This window comes from Cricetulus griseus, chromosome 3, assembly GCF_003668045.3.
Source record: "Cricetulus griseus strain 17A/GY chromosome 3, alternate assembly CriGri-PICRH-1.0, whole genome shotgun sequence".
NCBI classification, from domain to species: Eukaryota; Metazoa; Chordata; class Mammalia; order Rodentia; family Cricetidae; genus Cricetulus; species Cricetulus griseus.
Window position 1 is genome coordinate 268,641,248 of NC_048596.1, and position 19,120 is coordinate 268,660,367.

At 49.2% G+C, this 19,120-nt stretch overlaps 1 protein-coding gene across 2 annotated transcripts in view; it reads right to left on the minus strand.

Annotated features, from left to right (window-relative positions):
- Phf2 (PHD finger protein 2) overlaps positions 1 to 19,120 on the minus strand; it is a 75,140-nt gene that overhangs the window by 54,859 nt on the left and 1,161 nt on the right. The window contains exon 1 of one of the 2 annotated variants that reach the window (XM_027409976.2): positions 18,886 to 19,046. The exons of the other annotated variant lie outside the window; for it this stretch is intronic. Coding sequence (XP_027265777.1) covers positions 18,886 to 18,983 — 98 coding nt within the window. The 5' untranslated portion in view covers positions 18,984 to 19,046. Of the gene's footprint in view, positions 1 to 18,885; positions 19,047 to 19,120 lie in introns of those variants that run through there. 2 annotated transcript variants of the gene reach the window in all.

A 19,120-nucleotide genomic window follows, 5' to 3' on the forward strand; every position in this document is an offset into this window, starting at 1 on the left:
AAAAACCCATTGGAAATTATAAACATGCTTGAGGGAGAGCATCATAACCTTTTAAAAACCCTTCATTTTCAAAAATAAATTTTTAGTGCTAAAATATTAAATTTAAATATTTAAAAATTTGAGCCTATTTTAACTAATTAATAGCAGCTGTCACCCTACTAATAAATATAGCAAGTCATTTAATGTTACATTGTAAACATTTCCCCCAGTCATTAAAACTGCTGTAAACACATTGTTGGCAACTGGATAATTTCCCATTGTGTGTGCACACAGCCATTTATTTAATCACCCCTCAGCTCTATCATTCTACAGCTTAGGAGTCTTGATTTATTAAATGAATATTCACAATGTCTTTGTATATACTCTAAAACCACTCTGTGGGTTTCTTAGATCTTCCAGATATAGGACAGGGTCTCTTTAAAAATCTGAAGCAGGCTCCAGAGCATCTATTCCAGTGGTTTCTAAGGAAACCAATTGTATGCAGATGCAGAGCAAATATCTCTTCCCAGAAGCCTTGGGAATTAAAGCCTTCTCCCTGGATGGAACCCTCAGAGACAGCAAACAAACCTGACTGAGAGCAAATGCAGTCCAAGGTCCTATTAACAGAGATAAGGACTCTAGACCAAGGGAGGTGAGCTTCCTCTCCTCAGCCCTGGGCAAGGGATAAACCCGGGGGACAGCTGTGTCCTGTGGCCCTAGCAGTCAGAAGATCTCTAACATCCCCAGGAGATCCCAGCTGCTAGAGGGTGAGCTCTGACTCATCTTACTGGAATTCTCCACCACTTATTCTTTGACCTTTTTTAAAGCCATGAAAGATAAGAAACACAAAGATTAGTAGAGACCTGGCTGGTGAGAGCACCTCTTCAGAAAGGGCCTCCAGATGGCCCTGATTTCCCCCACCCCCAAGAGGAGCAGCTTCAAGACTGGAGCAGGTGACAGGGGGAGGACAGTGCCTCCTGGTGGCTCATCCCATGAGAAGATGATTGGTCAGGAGCCTAGAACAGGGTGGGGATCTCTGGGATGGAACAAGAATAGGCCAGTGAACAGAGAGCTGTGGTGCAGGGAATGGGACCTGGAATCTGCAACCTCCTGAGTTGCAGCATTTGCAACTCAGCTCTCAGCATTTGCAGCCTTCGTGACTGTGGTATGGTGGGGACATGATCTCATTCATAGGGCCAGGAGCAGGTGGCTGACAGGTGAGACACCTAGCCACACCTCAGGTAATTAACACCAAGGGATATATGATGAGCAGAAGTAGACACACACACACACACACACACAGCAGGCAGGGCAACAAGGTCTGGCCCCTGAGTCCTGGCCGTCAGAAGGGTATTTCAGGGACTGTCCTGACTGATACTCACACTAGGGCCCACCGGCTATGGGGTACCTGTGACAGGTCAAGCAGTGACACTGAGTCCACTCAGACTGGTCACTCACCAAGGCATGGCACTGCCCCATCCATCCTGTGGTGACCACACAAAGTCACCATCACAAAACCCCCAACAGTGAGAAAAGGAAAGCCTGGAAATCCCCCAAAGCTGATGGGATGGGATGGGCCAAGAGCAGAGGAGCTGGGGCTGGAGAGATGACTTGGTGCTAAGAGCACTTCTTCTTGCAGAGGACCTTGGTTAGATTCTCAGCATGCACAAAGTGGCTCACAACTGTCTTTAACTCCATTTATAGCAGATCTGACAGCTTCTTCTGACATCTCTGGAAACCAGGCACACATGTGGTACATAAACATACAGACAGGAAAACATTTTCACACATAAAATAAAATAATAAATAAATATGAAAAATTTAAAAAAAAAATGAGAGCTGCTCCAGTGGAAAAGCACACCTGAGAGGCATCCACAGAGCCCCCTCGTTACCCATCCCAAGGTGACAGGACTGGGGATTTCCCAGAATGAGGATACTGAGAGACCTGGGTGATGGCTGAAGCCAAGGTTTTGTCCCACAGACCTCTAGGTAAAGACCCAAATGTTCAAAAGTGAAGATGCCAGGGCCATTGGCGGTGAGGTAGATCCAGAACAGCCTGAGGGTTTCAGTGGTTCCTGTGTCCCCACACTCAGAGCTCCAACATCATTGCAAACATTCAAATATAGAGATGCCAGAGCCATGGGAAGTGAGGGACACTCAGAGCCCCAGTGTCACTGCAGACAAGGAACAAACCAGGAAACCAGGCTACTTGCAAGGTCCCTAGTGAGGAGCAGGGCTGAAGGCAGGAGGCACACCCCAGTCTGATGACTGCAGCCCAGCAGGCCTGGGGCAGCCTGTCTTGCGTCTGGGTGTTATCAGACGAAAGCTGAATTCTGTTACAGTGATTTCCTTCAGAAAAGCAGCTCAAAGGAAGGAGCACTGGGCCACAAGAGGTGGCAAGGATCCTGGTCCCCACAGTGCACTTCTGCACAGAGCTTGTTTTCCACATGTTAAAAGTAGAGCTTGAACCAAATGCTCCCAAGACAGCTGCACTGTGGCACGGTGAACCTGCACCCAACAGAGAGTCACAGTCAAACCAAACTATCCCAGAGTACTGCTTTTACCAGACCAGACTCCACAGACCCATGGAGTTCTCTCCTTTCTAGAAAGTGAGACGGAGAAGAAACTGTGAATAGGAAATGCACCCAGGACCATAAACTGCCATCTGGCCACTGTCAGGACCAAATGGTCATGGGGTGAGAGTGGGTTCATGACCCACATCTCAGCAGGCCAGAGGTATGTGTTGATGCCACCATGATATTTGCCAAGTGACACTGGATTCCTCACCTGGCTGGCCCCATGAGCTGTCACGGTGTCACACAGGTATGTTGGGGATCTGGGAGAAGCAGCCCCTCAAAGGCAAAGGGACCCTCAGATCCAGTCTATGCTGCTGTCTCACCTTCCAGAGTCACAGGACAGAAAGAGACAGGGAGGTCACCACAACAGCCAGAGGGACAGAGAGTTGGAGCATAATTTAGCCTCCAGGGTGGTGTTAGCAAGAGAAGGGCCTGTGAAGAGGGCTGCAGAGTGAGCTAGCCCAGACCATGGGCAGCAGTGATGGATGCTGGCTCCTATTCTGGTGGTGTAGCGTGTGAACATTCAGGGAAACTTGAGTGCCACGTACACAACCTTCCTGCAAATCTAAAGCATCTCTAACCTTAAAAGTTGGTGGAAGGGCTGTGGTGTGGCTCAGCTGGTTGAGTGCTTGCTTAGCATGCACAAGGCCATGAGTTCCATCCCCAGTACAATATAAACAGGACTTGATGGCACATGCCTGTAATCTCAGCTCTTGGGAGGTAGAGGCAGCAGTACCAGGAAAAACACTCAAGGTCATCTGCAGCCAAACAGCAAGTTCAAGGCCAGCCTGGACTGTATGAGACCTAGTCTCTGCGGGAAGGGTGAAAAGTGGACAGGATTTCAAAAAACAGGTGAGTTTTGACCTCAAGGCAGACAAGGCTCAAACAAAGAGGAACCAGTAATGAACAGGTGAGAGGCAGCCAGCCCAGACACCTCATATTGAACCTGCTGGCTCTGCTGTCATCAGAAAACATCAGGACTTCGGGTAGAATGCCACAGCTCTGGGGAAGAGGGTTTAAATGGGAATTAATGTGGTACTAAGTAAGCACAAAATAAAACTACAGCAACAGCCTATCAAAAGTTCAGCTGCTCAGGGCGTGGTGAAATCAGTAGGCCTGTGGTTATTTGACAGCCTGAGGTGCTATATCCTTCAACTCTACACCCTTAGTTTTTGCCATTTGTGTGGCAGACACATCCGCCAACTGAAGTGGACAGGCCCAGGTTTCTACTTGGCAGCACTGCAGGGAGCTTGAGATGAGAAAGAATATTTTGGGGTGGGGCCTGTCCTGTCCCTGGGTACCACCATGCCTGCCTCAGAGCATGTGGTAAAGGCTGAAGACACTTTGGTTTTCACAACTTGGGGTGCTACCTGCACCTGCAGGGTGGAGAGCAAAGCTCTAAGTGCTACAGTGCACAGGCCAGGCCCCACTCCAAAACCCCCTTTAGTCCAGAATGTCAACAGCATACAACTGAGCATCCCTTGTCTGCTCTACACCTTGTTTCCCTAGAGGGCATCCCCCAGGGGACAGCTTCAATTATTAGAAAGTTTCTCAACTTGAACACAAATGCTCCTGATTAAAGCTGCCATCTCCACGCTTGAACCTGTTCTCAGATCCCTCCCAGCTCCGCAGATGAGATGGCGCTGTGTGGGAGAAATCGAAAGAAGATCCAAGGGGCATGAGGCACAAAGCTGGAGTCTTAGCCCTGGAGTCTAGGGCCCCAGGAAGCAGCTTAAGGCTCTCACTACCCCAGAAGATCCACAAGTTGGCAGGGACAGGCACTCCCGGAATGGCCTTCGTCAAGTTGAGAAGGGCTATGTCTGGAGCAGGCAGGCCACACACCCTTCCTTCTGTCCACACATCCTTCCTTCTGTCCACACATCCTTCCTTCTGTCCACCCTTCCTCCCTGCTCTTCCTTTCTCTTTAGATTTTTATTTTCTTTCTCAATTACATGTCATGTGTCTGGGTCTGTGGATGGCAATTTACATGTGCGTGTAGACACCCACAGAGTCCAGGAGATGGCGTTGGACCCCCTGGACTGGAGTTACAGGCAGCTGTGAATCACACTGGGTAGTGATACCGCAGTCTCTGCAAGCACAGTACACCTTCTCAATTGCTGAGCAATCTCTTCAGTCTCAGGGGCAGTCATTTCTCACAGCACCAGACCCTTGCTGAGCTCTCCAAGGCGGACACCAGGTGCAGCCAGAGCTGTCCACCTCTATTCTGCAGTTCTGGAGTGTTTGGATCAGCCCTGAAGCTGTGACTCTGGACCCACCCCAGCGGTAGCTCAGAAGTGGGAGGGGCAAGGCTCAAACAGAAGACTGCTACTATGTCATGAGGAGCCACCAAGGAGACTGGCTAGCTGTTGGATTAGCTCCAATCTAGAGAGCACAATTCCAAGGCCCAATCAAGGTCCCCAGCAAGCAGGGGACAGCCCAGAGAGGCCAACAGACATCAGTGACAGAAGAGCACTGGGAGACCAAGGGTCAGATATACTCAGACTCCGGTTAAGTGGGTCACATGGTAACCATGAGAACCTCAATGCCAGAGGCAGCTACTGTCTCCACTCTCCAAAGAACATTAGTGGGCTCAAGGCCAGAACAGGGCCTGGCTGACTCAGACCTTCCAAGGTGCAAACAGGATGGCCAGAGGAGACACCGTCTTAGGTGATCTTCCTACTACAGAGGAGCTCACCCTAAGTTCATCTGCCGTTCAACCCAGGACTGTCACCCTTCACCCCGGGAGTCCTTCATCCCTAGCCACAGGAAATGTGGCTCTCTAGATGGACAGACAAATAAGGAGCCAAGTTACCACTGTGCCTCCTGACTCTAAGCATGGCCTATGCAGGATGTCGGGAACCACTGTTCATAACGTGTAGTCACCAGGCACTGCCAAGGGTGGCAGGAAAGTCTCACAGACCTCATTCCAGTCCTTGCTTTTGCTACCACAAGCAGTGGAGCCATGATTCGGGGGACCTGTTTGGCTGCTTTCTTCAGAGCAGCCTCATACCCAAGACCCTCTGGGGAGCTGCTGCAAGGTCAGGGTAGCATCAGAGATGCCCAGAACCATATGCAAAACACGGGCAGGAAAGGCTACTCCCAGGGGGCAGTCCTGCAGCACCTGTCACAGGCAGCTGGGTGGAGGATGGCAGAAGTCTGTCCACTTTTAGGCAGAGACAACACAGGTGCTCATGGTGACAAGTCCTCCCACTTAACCAGAAGGGTATCGGTGGGGAACCTTGGGCTATGTGCTGCATGTGAGAACCAGGAGCTCCCCCAAGCTTACCACATCCCTTCCTCAATATGTTCATTTACAAGCAGACTGGCTCAAAATACAGATTCCAGATAGTTCCTGGATGTCAAGGGTCTCAGAACTCCAGTCCACAGTCCTTCCCACAGGGAAACAGGGCTTAAATTCCAGGTCAGTGTTTGTTCTCCCTCCAGCTATGCCAGTCAGTCAGGGGGGCAGGGCTCACAGAAAAAGCCCCCTGCCCCACAACAGGGCCTTGTGACCAACATGATTCCCATGAGCACCTCTCATCTGCCCTGCATGCTTGACCAGGTGTCACAGAGATGCACACAGTTGCCTCAAAGGGATTTCCTAAGGGGAAGGTGGACGGAAAGGCAACATCACAGAGCCACAGACCCTTCAGTCTGAATGTTTGTCTGTTCCGGAAGTCAGCAGCACCGCCACACTGCTGGAGGATTGGCCCAGGGTCTCTGCTACAGCCGGGCAGCTTAGGTGGGGCGCATAGGTCTTCACTCAAACTCTCACACTTACCTGAATGTTGGCCTGTGCCCAGCCTAGTGTTATGTATAAGAATAAGTGGTGGCCGCCAGGCGTTGGTGGCGCACGCCTTTAATCCCAGCACTCGGTAGGCAGAGGCAGGCGGATCTCTGTGAGTTCGAGGCCACCCTGGTCTCCAGAGCAAGTGCCAGGGTGGGCTCCAAAGCTACACAGAGAAACCCTGTCTCGGAAAAAAAAAAAAAAAAGTGGTGGCCTTATATGTTGGGGAATATTACTTTCAGGCTTGTGACTTTTGTTTATGCTGCATTTATTTAACCCTATGAAGCTGTGTTACTGTGCCTGTCTGAAACACCTGGTGGTTTTCAGAATGAAGCACTGAATGGCCGATAGTGAGGCAAGAGCAAGGATAGGTGGGGCTGGCAGACAGAATAAATAGAAGGAGAAATGAGGAAGAGAGGAGCAATGAGGGAACAAGGAGAGGGGGATGCAGGGGCCAGCCACACAGCTCCCCAGCCACACAGCAAGACACACAGTAAGAAACAAAGAAATAAGAAAGATAAAAGCCCAGAGGTAAAGGGTCGATGGGATAATTCACGTAAAGCTGGCAAGAAACAAGCCAAGCTAAGGTCGGTACTCATAACTAAGAATAGCCTCCATGTGTGATTTATTTGGGAGTTGGGTGGCACCCCCCAAAAGAGCTCAAAAAAGCCAAAAGAGCAAAAACAAAAACAATACTTCTATTTTCTCTCTCAGGGCTACCCATCCTGCACTCCACATGGGCCACTTATAGGACCAGCTCTGCATGCACACAGGCAGAGAACGTGTCCCAGAGCTCCTGAGGACAGAGCTCCACCCAACACACATGCCAGCCACTGTCCTCTCAGCTCAGACAGACAGACAGACAGACAGACAGACAGACAGACAGAATGGACAGCAGTTTTTCCTTCTCTTGCCCCTGGCCACCACTGTAGCACTGCACTCTTGTTCACTATCTTTCTGTCCCCAGGCAGTTTAACTGGACATTATGCAGCTGATCCTCACTTGGGTCTTTAACCTTGGAGGAGCATCAGAAGAGATGAGAAAGAATGGAGACTCTACTCCAGCCCAGGGCTTGGAGTGGCCTCACTTTGCTAGATTCCTTGTAAGGTCTGTAGGTCCCTGAATACCCACCCCCCCAAAAAAAAACCCACCTCCAATCATGTCTAGGCCTGCCCCTGCAGAAACTCTATAGCCCATCGGATCTACACACCCAGTGGATCTACCCAGTTATGACTCCCCCAAAACATTCCTAGTGTGATCTGCCTTGCCTGATAGGACCCCACACTCAATGATGGGGTTTCCTGCCACTGTGGATGGAGGGGAACTTTTGCAGAGACTTGGGCTAGACACAGCAGCTGTAGATGGTACTCTGTTGTACTGAACCAGGCAATCCAAACCCACTAAGCTTTAGTTGGCTTTTCCACCTGGCAAGAGTAACCCACCAAGCTCTCAGTACAGCCTGAATACCATTGAGGCCACACACTACCTGCATAAAGCACCTGGCAGCTCAAAAAAACTACCACCTAAGTCTTGGAGGTCCCCAGCACAGCTTCAACCATAAAGGCAACCCCCCAGGAGGATGATGTTGGGGGAAGGAGAGATGGAGACTTGTACAAAAGGAGAGTATGCATTACACAAAAGGAGTCCACTCAGACAAACGCCTAGGCCCCACATCTGGCACAGGGGCCCAGAAAAGCTTATGGTTAAAAAGGAAGACAGTAACCCTGTTTCAAAGGTATGAGGGCATGCATTGTGCACCCAGCATCTGGTTGTATCACACTAGCTTAGGCATAAAACCCAAAGGGGGTTGGGGCACATATGTGATTCTGAAAATCCAGTTATATGTTACAATGGAACTATGAAAATAAGTAAAAGGGCCAGAAATGGTGTTGGGTGGTAGAGTCTATGTCCAACACTAAAGAAAAACAAAACCCAGGTACCATCAGTGAATTATTGTGGGATATTTGTACAGTGAGTGAGAATGTATTGCTGTTGTTGGGGTCATAAAAAGCTAGATGGCCAATAGCTAGGCAGGAAGTATAGGCAGGACTTCCAGGCAGAGAGAGAAAGAACTCTGGGAAGTAGAAGGGGCAGAGTCACCAGCCAGATGGGGAGGAAACAGGAGGTGCAAGATGGAAGAGAGGTAATGCCACATGATAGAACATAAATTAATAGAAATGGGCTAATTTAAGTTATAACCGCTGGTTAGAAACAGCTAAGCTATAGGCCAAGCTTTCATAAATTAATAGGAAATCTCCATGTCATTATTTGGGAGCTGGCTGATGGGACAGAGAATGACTTGTTACAATAATGACTTCAAGATATCTAGAAACAAGCCAAGGAAGTCAAAGACTTAAGACACCACAAAGACTGGTGGGAATGACTAAAGTTGACACATGAATGGACAGCGATGCCATGCTCATGGCGAGAAGCCTGTCAAGAGAGCAATGTGCGACCTACAACACTGCAATCCCTGTCAAAATCCAGCTGCCTTTTTATTCTTTTCCTTTATTTTTATCTTTGTAGAAATGTAGCTGTCAATCCTCAGATTTACATGAAACTGCAAGGGGCTAAATACTTGGTCCCAAGTAGCCAAAATAATTTCGGAGAGGGGAAGGAATGAAGCATAAAGGCTCACACTTCTAATTCCAAAACACACCACAAACCCACAGTACACAAAACCATGTGGCAAGGCCTGAGGATAGACATAAATACCTAGGGAATAGAATTGAAAGATCAGAAATAAACCCACATGGTTTTCAACAGGGAGGACATTCAATAGAGAAATGTTATCTTCAAAAATACTGTGGGAAGCTGAGCATGACACCACACACCTATAATCCCAGCAATTGGGAAGCCAATCAGAAGAACCATGAGTTGGAGGAGAGACTGGGTTACACAGCAAGACTGTCTCAAAAAACCAAGGCAGCTGGGCCTGGGGAGATAACTCACTCATTAAAGTGCTTGCCACAAGGACCTAAGTTCTGATCCCCAGTGCCCATGTTAAAACAACAAACAAACACACAAACCCCATGTTGCGGCATTTCACCTCGTGATCCTAGCCCTTGGTGAGGGCTAGGCCTTGGGAAGAAATTCCGGGCCAATGAGAGATCCTGTCTAAAAAGAAAGAAGGGGAAAATAAAGAATAAAAAGGTGGAGAGTGGCAGAAGTTACTCAGCATTGACCTCTGGGCTCCACATTCCCATTGCACACACGTATGCACACAGTATGTAGAAAGCATGAATCACACAGGCCTAAAGCAATGCGGTTATGCAACCATATCACAAAATTCAAAAACCAGGAACCAAAACCTTTTCTTCCTTTAGGCATCTACCTTAGGAATTCAACCACAGCAGTGAACATAGCCTATAAAAAGGGAATAACCCATGATCCCACCTCACAAAATGGATTAAATACCTAAGGTGCTTCCACCACAGCTGAAAATCCATCCACATGGTAAAAGAAGAGAATTGACTCCTGCAAGTTGTACTCTGACCTACACACACACACACACACACACACACACACACACACACACAGACACACACACACACACAGACACACACACACATATTACTGGCATGTGCCCCTGCCACACAAATAAATAAATGAAATTTAAAAAATTTTTAAAGCCTAGCCTAGTGGCATATGCCTTTGATTCTAGCACTCTGGAGGCAGAGACAGGTAGATTTCTGTGATTCAAAGCCAGCCTAGTCTAAGCCAGTCAGGGCTATATAGTGAGACCCTGTCTCAACAAACAAACAAACAAACACAACAACAAACAAAATGTTTTTAAAACGTAAATCTAAGAGTTGAGGGCCAGGCAGACTGCTTAGTGGCTAAGTGGTACTTGTTACCAAGCTTGAAAATATGAGTTAGATTCCTGGGCCCCACATGATAGAAATAAGAGCATTTATTCTCACAAGTTTTCCTCTGACTTTCACACATATGTGATGGTGTCCATGCATGCATGCATGCGTGCACACACACACACACACACACACACACACACACACACACACACACAGACGTACATGACAGTATGCACCTGCTCATGTGCATACATACACACAAAAATGTTTTATATTTTTAAATAAAGAATTGAAAGCATGAAAGTCTTCAAAGAAATCACTAGAGTAAACTTTATAGCAATTGATTTGACAAGAGATTTTTAGGACACTAAAAGCATTAACAAGAACTATAAACAAATAAGCAAGCTGGATTTCATTAAAAACTTTTATGTAACAATGGATGGTATCAAAACATGAAAAGTAGCTTGAGCAGTGGTGGAATATGCCTTTTATCCCAGCACTTGGGTAGCAGAAGCAGGCAGGTCTCCGAGTTAGTTCAAGGACAGCCAGGACCAGTCTACTCAGAGAAACACTGTCTTAAAAAACCAAAAGAAAAAAAGAAAGGAAAAAAAAGAATATGAAAAGTTAACTCAGGGAAATAGAAAAAAAAAACACACTTGTGAAACATGTGTCTGATAAAGACATAATTGCTAGAATGCCAGAATATATGTAGCAGTTCTAAAGCTCAGCAATGAAAAGAAACAATCCAATTTAAACAAAACAAAACAAAACAAAAAAAAAAAAGGGAAAGGAAAGGAAAGGGCAGATAAGATGGCTTGACAGGGAAAAGCACTCGCTGCAAAGCCTGCTTACCTGCCAAGCCAATGATGCCCTGGATCCAATCAATAGAAGGAGAAAACTAATTCCTGCAAGCTGTCCTCTGCCCACACACGTGCTGTTGTGGCATATGAGCATGTACACACAGCCCAACACACAATAAATAAATAATAAGATGAAGTGGGCAGTGGGGCTTGGGAGCTAGTGGAGCTCGGGGTAGAATGCTTGCCTACCAAGTGCAAAGCTCTGGGTTCCATCTCCAGCACTGGCGGATTTTTAAGACAGACATCTCTCAAAGCCAAAGACCAGAGCACCAGCCAGCAAAAACAAGATGCCCAACACAATCTACTATCAGGTACAAGCCAAAACCACCACCAAATACTACTTCGAACCTACACCCATGAGGATGGTTGTAATAAAAAGTCTGGAAAACAGCAATCGCTGGTGAGGATGGGCAGGCCCTGCAGCAAATACCCTGCTGGTTACTCAAAAGTTAAATATAGGGTTGGGGGTGCAGTTCAGCGGTAACACATGTGGTTAGTATACCCAGAAAAACTGGAAACAGGTGTTCAATCAAACGTTTGCGCACAAATGTGCATGGCAGCACTATTTACAACAGCCATGTGTGGAGATAACCCAAACCCAACTCAACTGACAATGGAGAACTGTGGCCTAGTCACCCAGGCAGTAAAATATTATTCAGCCATTAAAAAAAACAAACAAAACTCAGAGCCAAATGTGGTATTGCACACCTTTAATACCAGCAGTTGGGAGACAGAGACAGGCGGATCTCTGTGAGTTCGAGGCCAGCCTGGCCTCCAGAGTGAGTTCTAGGACAGCCAGGGCTGTTACACAGAGAAACCTTGTCTCAAAAAACAAAAACAAGGGGCTGGAGAGTGGTTAAGAGCAGTGGCTGTTCTTCGTGAGGACCCGGGTTCTACTCCCAGCACCCACATGGCCGCTCACAACTGTCTATAACTCCTGTTCCAGGGGATCTGGTATCCTTACACCAACGCACATAAAATAAAGTTAAATAAAGTATTTAAAAAAAACAAAAACAAAATAAAATAATAACAACAACACATGAACCTCAAAATTATTAGCCTCAGAAACAGAAATAGATTTCAGGTTCAAAATGTTTGATATTGTATAATTCTGTCTACACGAAATATTCTGAATAGGTAAAGGGCCAGAAGGCTGCCGGGTCAGTAGGGGATGGCAACAGGCAGGGAGAGAGGCAGGACTGCTTGATGGATAGAAGGGAGGGTCACACAGCACATAGGCATTGAACGTCGCCGAACTCTTCCTTGTCTGGTGTAGGGGTTAACTGTCTTAAAATGGTCAACTTTGAGCTAAACACATTTCACCTCAATTTTTTTTTTTTCAAAAACACAAGAGACTGGCTGCTCCACTTGCCTGAAAAAGACCTCCAGGTCTCAGAGTTTGAGATGAAACCAAGCAAGCTGCAGCTCCAGATAGGTTTTTCTGTTTTTTTAAACTCAGGGTACTGCCAGGGTACTACTAGAGAAGCCCAGTGCCAGCAAACCACAAAACTAAGAGTACAAGTCTCCAGAACTATGGGAACTAAAGATGACCATCAGAGAGGGAGGGATACAAAGGTGACAGTCCCTGCCTGAGAAGTGGGGAAACCCTGAGAGGCCCAGCAGAGACTATTCAGGTGACTTGGTCAGGGACCGCTCCACCCCCAGAACTGCCTGGGGACTTTCCTTTGGTTCACACCACCCCATACTACCACCTCCATGAATTCATGTGGTTATCAGCACCCAGTGTCTGTTCAAACCTTGAACAAGAGCACAAACAAGGTACCTCCTCCTTGCCACACCATCTTAGAGGTGAACACATCTACCTGCCCTGGCTCACTGTGCAACTGCTGGGGTCAGAAAAGCCATATATGACAAAGACTTGACGGCCTCTAGGTCAGCATGGAGAATAAAGTTGACACTGTGAACTACTAGACTAGACTTCCACTCACAGTTTGTATGGATACCAGACAGGATGAGGCTTGCATAGTCCCACAGGCATTCAGCATGGCCTAAATATGGTAAGCACCTGCAGCCTTCTTGTCACCATCATGGTCTCAGGACCCAGCTGGTAGACTTGTTGTATCCAGAAGTCAGTGGATTCTTGCAGGGCACTCCACCATGCAACATTAGACGGTGCCCTGGTACCAATGGCAATCCCTTCTTCTCTCTAAATAAGAGCCTGGCAAGTGAGGTACTATGAGGAATGGTAAAGAGAAGAAGGTGACATGGGACAGTGGACTTGGCACTGGGCATCCCAGATCTTGGGCCATCTGTAGCTATGTCTGGTGCCCAAATGGCCCCAAACAAATATGGGCTGCAATCCTGTGCTTGTATCATGCTTGTTGCCAGCCAAATATTTCCAGTGGGGGGGGGGGGAGCAAACATCATGGAGATTAGGATGAGGCTCACACCAAGCTGCTTCTTTCCTCTCAAGACACGCTGTTAGGATTCCCAGCGTCCTCTGATACTGAGTGGACATTCTTCCCACTTTTCCCAGAACTTTGCAAACTCACATAGGGAGAATTTCTTGTCTTAAAATGATGGATTAGGGGGGCTGAAGAGATGGCTCAGCGGTTAAGAGCATCGACTGCTCTTCCAGAGGTCCTGAGTTCAATTCCCAGCAACCACATGGTGGCTCACAACCATCCGTTATAAGATCTGGTGCCCTCTCCTGGTGCGCAGATATACATGGAAGCAGAATGTTGTATACAAATAAACAAATAAAATCTTAAAAAAAAAAAAAAGATGGATTAGGGGCTGGAGAGATGGTTCAGTGGTTAAGAACACATGTTGCTCTTGCAGAGGCCTAGGTTTCAAATCCCAGCACCTACATGGCAATTCATAATTACCCATACTTCTAGTTCCAGGGAATATGACACCCTATTCTGACCTCCATAGTTGCCAGACATGTACATGGTACACATACGCACATACATACAAGCAAAACTTGCATACATATAAAATAAATAAATCTAACAAAAATAAACTGTTATTCCTAAACATATCTCCATGCTATCTCAGGGGGAGACCTCTGATATTCAGTATCAGAGTGTCTGACAGCCCAGATATCTCTTGACCATGTCTCCCTCCTGTGGGACACGAACTCTGCTGGCCAACAACAGAGCTGCCATGCTGAGAATTGCCATGAACCCTACTCCACATCTCCAGGTATCCCAAATGCAGTTCTGATCCCAGGACCTTAAGGCTAAGTTGACAAAATGAAAGCCCATCTCAGTCTAAGGGAGTTGAATGTAGAAATAGAACCCCAGGAAGAGGGCAGGTAGAGCCCAGGAGGACAAAGGGACATGATGTCTCCAGAAGCCCTGCCTTCTCACTTAAATGGTGGCTCCCTAGCCCTGCCTTGCCTCTGCCCTAACAGCAGCCACTTCGATTCTGACAAACCTGTCTCAACAGGTAGGGTGGTACAAGTCTTTAATTAAGCAGCACCCAGGAGGCTGAGGCAGGAGGATCAAGACTTAAAAGCTGGCCTAGGTTAGCGAGACCCTGACTCAAAAGGAGGAGGAGAAATGAAAGGAGGAATGGAAAGGGGAGGAGGGGAAGAAAGACAGACAATCAAATGAACAAAAACAAAAACCCTCAGAGCCTGCTCTTGCCACTACTTGGCCCAGATCCCCACCCCACCCCCACAGTGGACTTTCCGCCTATACCTAAGTCCCTTCTCCCTTGACCTCCTTGCCTTCCTTCCTATTTCTCTGCTCACAGATCTCAATTGCCACTCTGAGACAAGACACCTCACCCCCTAGAGTAAGCTAGAAGCCCATCTGCAAGTCTAAAGCACACACAAGAACCCAGGCAGGAGGTGCACCTGGCCACTCACAGAGGTCTCACTGCCATCTCTGAGCCCCTAGAACACACAACAAATATTTACTGGGAAACTTTTGTCGCTAAGTCACCTGCACATCTTTTAAGCTTTCTGAAGTCGATTTTATTGGCAATGCCTCCAAGAACCTGCTGATGGGATGAGCACCCATAAGAGGGTCAGAGGGTCAGGCTTAAGGATGTTGGATGAATTAATGCAGCCATTCCTGCCTCCCAGGGGTCAAAATTCTTCCAAGCAAGTCAGTGACAAGTGAGAGGTCGACACATTGGCAGGGGCAGAAGTGCTGTAGATGCCATCGGCTCCCGTCACCCAATGGATGAAACAGGCACAAGGAAGGACTGAAGCTTTTGACCCAAGAGGCTCTGCACAAGAGTGAGACTTCAACAGAAGACAGGTTCAAATCCCCTGTAGGACTCCAGGTCCCTACTAAATGGACTAGACATGACACCTCTGGGGGCAACTGGCCTCCAGCTGCTTCCTACAAAGTCCTGCCTTGGAATCCATGCCTTTTAAATCCAAGCCCCAACTCCCAAGCACCATGGGGATCCTAGGAGAGCAAAGGGGGTATCAGTCACAGCCAAGGCAGGATTGGATGAAGAATCTTGCAGGGGCCTAGGGAGAGGCCACTCAGACACAGCCTATACATGTCAGGGACCAAAGGGAGCGGATCCTTCCCATGTGCCCACACCTCACCATCCTCTCCAAGAAATGCAGGATAAACAATCTTCACTATGGCACACCTTATCCCATTCCAAAAGGCTGTTCTCAAAGAGACTGCCTGCAAAGGCTGCTGTGGAGCTTGGTGCCTACACTCACCAGGCAATCAAGCTAGAAGCAGCCAAGTACCAACACCCCATCACTGTAAACTTGGGTAACTTCAGAGATCCTTATTCCAATCCTCCCCAAAGGCTTGCTGGAAATGTGTAATGTGACCCCAGGTAGGACAAACTGAGGCTTTCTGTTTACTGTGGGCTTTTGGTTTGATTTGGTTTTCAAGACAGGGTTTCTGTATGTAGTCATGGCTGTCCTGGAAGTCACTCTGTAGACCAGGCTGGTCCCCCACTCAGAGATCCACCTGCTTCTGCCTCCCAAGTGCAGGGATTAAAGGCGTGTGCCACTGCTGCCTGGCTACTGTGTTTATTTTTATGGTTACTGTGTATGGCAAGTTACAATAATACTCCATTTTGGAGAATGATACAAAGTTTCCTTTTTAAAAAAAAAAAAAAAACATTTGCCAGGGTAAGGAATCCAACTCTCTGTGGGATCTGGAAATAGGAAAAGTACTTCAAGAAGGGAAACCTGGGGAAAAAGAAAGAAAGAGAGAGGGAAAGGGAGGGAGAGAGGGAGGGAGGGAGGAAGAGAGAGAGAAAGAGAGAGAGAGAGAGAGAGAGAGAGAGAGAGAGAGAGAGAGAGAAAGTGTGAGTAAAGTGTGGTGTTCAGTCCTGACTATTGAGCCAAAGTTCTTGCCTTGGTTTCAAAGCTGGCATAGACAACTAAGTCACTTAGGAGAAGTGGATTGAAGGGTATGATTGCAAAATCCTACCCTTATGTTGCTATTGGTGTTTTGGTGCATTTTTTGTTACTTTTTAAATTTATTTTGGAGCAGAGCTCATGTCATGGCACAGATGTGGAGATTAGAGGACAATTTGCATCTACCATGTGGGTCCTAGGAATAGAACTGGGGTCAACAGGCTTGTCAGCAAGAGCTCTTATCTGCAGAGCTATCTCACCAGCCCTTTCCAGACTTTTGAGACAGTCTCATTTGTCAGAGGCTGACCTCAAACATGATGTATAACAAAGGATGGCCTTGAACTCTTGATGTTCCTGCCTCCACCTCGTGCATACTGGGATTATAGGTATGCTCTACCATTCCTGGGGATACCATCTGAAAATTTTCTTCAGTGAGTCTTATCTATTCAATATCAAAAGTGTAAGAGTATACAAGCTGTTCGAGAGTGAGGTAAAATGTAAACTCTGAGGGAATTAACAACCCAGGCGCTATACAGCTCTGAAGAGGGCCATCAAGAGGGTCTTCCAAGAATATTGAGGGAGAGACACACATGAAGCTGACCATGCACCTTCAGAGACTTGAGAGGGGCCCAGGGATCTGACCCAGGCTATAGAAGCAGAAAGAGGTCCAGGCCTTTGCCTCCCTGCCTCACTTAGGCCCCAACCCTTGACCTTGCACAGAGCTAGCCAGAGGTCTAAACACACAAATAGGCACCACTCAGGGTACACTTGAGCATAAGAAAACACCTGCCATGACTGAGCCCTTTTACAACCCAGAGACCCAAATAGGTGTCGATGCATCTGGGCTAATCAACTGCCTGTCTCAGATCAAACTGAAATCCTCAGATAAGTAGTAAGGTGACAAGGCCTCCAAAAACAAAACAAAACCAAAACAGACAACAAACTTCTTCTAGTACCAAGACTGGTCACCAATCTCATCTCCCTTTTCTCTGTCAGGGCAGAAGTCCAGCTGACAAGTACCCAACGTGCTGCAGGCCCTGGATTGAGACAGGAAGAAGGGGTTCCACCACTCTTGGGGCTACTCAGGACCAGATTTCTAGCGTTTCTGGATTGGAGGAGGCCTCCAGGCTCTTACCCACTGTGATCTGGCCACAAACCCCTTGGAGATGGATTGGTCACTATTTAGAGTGGTCCCGTTTGGGGGCAGAGCCCAGGAGACACACAGCTCTGATGGTTCTCCATAACCCTAGATATTTGGGGGAGGCAGCACAGGGTACTCAAGACATTTCAGCCAGTTATAAAAGGCCACCCCTTCTAAAGCCAGTTGGGTTACCTCAGGAGGGTCTGCCTCTGTCCCAGGGCCTACAGATGTAAGCATGCCCATCACATCCCTTCTGCCTAGCTCCCCATACCTGAAGGTGACTGGACCAGAGGCTACAGCTCTCTTTTAAGATCCCTAAAGATCCTGGATGTGAGCAAACACGAGGGTCTTATCTCTGGAAGGAAGGTTAGGGACCGTCCAGAGCTACACACCCTCTCCCTCCAGCCTGCTACTAGCTGCTAAAAACTCACACCCAGGGGACAGACAGACCTGTCCAGCTTCGGGCCAGCCCTCTTGAGGCCCAAGCACATCCCACAGGCAAAGTCAGACACAAGAGAACCTGTTGGAGCAGTTTAAACAGGATGATCACCTCTTTCTCCTCCTCTTACTTCTGAGTAGGAAGGGACTTAGGCTCTTGAAAAGTAGGCACAAGGCCAGGTCATGGCCACCGGCGAGGGCCGAGAGGGCGGGTTTAGTTTCTCCAGGCTTACCTCCTTCCCCCCCCCTCCCCATCTTCCTTAAAGAGCATAAGGTCATGTCAAAACTGGGGTGTCCCTGCCTGGAGCAGGGAGGAGGGAAATGGGGAACAGAGCAGGCCAGGAAGGAGGCGGCCAAGCCACAACACCCCCACCCCAACACACAGACAGACACATCGGTCTGTCACTGCACTCCCGCCTAGGCCCGCAGGCCAGCCCGGGCCATAAGCGCGCAGGGTCCCCGGAGGGGTCCTGCCTGGTAGGACAAGGTCCTGGGGAGGTTTCTCGGCTCCGGCAGGGACTGGGGGCCCTGGCCACCACCTCGCTACCGTCCCCCGGTCTGCCCTAGCCCTGCCAGCTCCGGAGCCCGCCAGTCGCGCCTCTCGGGGGACCCGCGCCGGGCCGCGCGCCCGCCTCTCCCGGCCCGGCCGCCCCGAGCCCGCGCGGGGAAAGTTCCTGCAACTTCGCAGGGGGCTGGCGGCGGGGGCCCCGGGCCTGGGCCTCGTCCGGCTCCGGGCCTCCGCGGCTACTGCGGCCCCGCTGTCAGGCGGCCGGGTCCCAGCCCCGTAGCGGCCGGAGCCCCAACTTCCCCGCCCTCGCCCGCCCGGCCGCGGGCCTCGCTTTGTGCGCCGCGGCCGTACGGCCCCGCCCTGGGCACAAAGGGCGCGCGGCCCGGCGGCGAACGCGGCTGCGGTGCCCGCGGGGCCCGGGCGCGCGGCCGGGGCGCGGGCTCGGTGGGCCGGCGGGCCGCGGGCGCGCTCACCTGCCGTGGAACCAGTCCTTGCAGGCGTCGCACTCGATCATGAAGCGGGTAACGTCGTAGGGCAGCCGGCAGACGCAGTACACGGGCACCGTCGCCATGTTGCCGCGCCGCCGCTCGCCCCGCCGCTGCGCTGCCCGGGTCGGGCCGGCCGGGCCGGGGGGGCCGCGCGGCGAGGGCGGGGCGGCGGGCGCGGGGCGCCGGCCGGAGCGCGACGGGGCCGGGGGGCTCGGCAGGG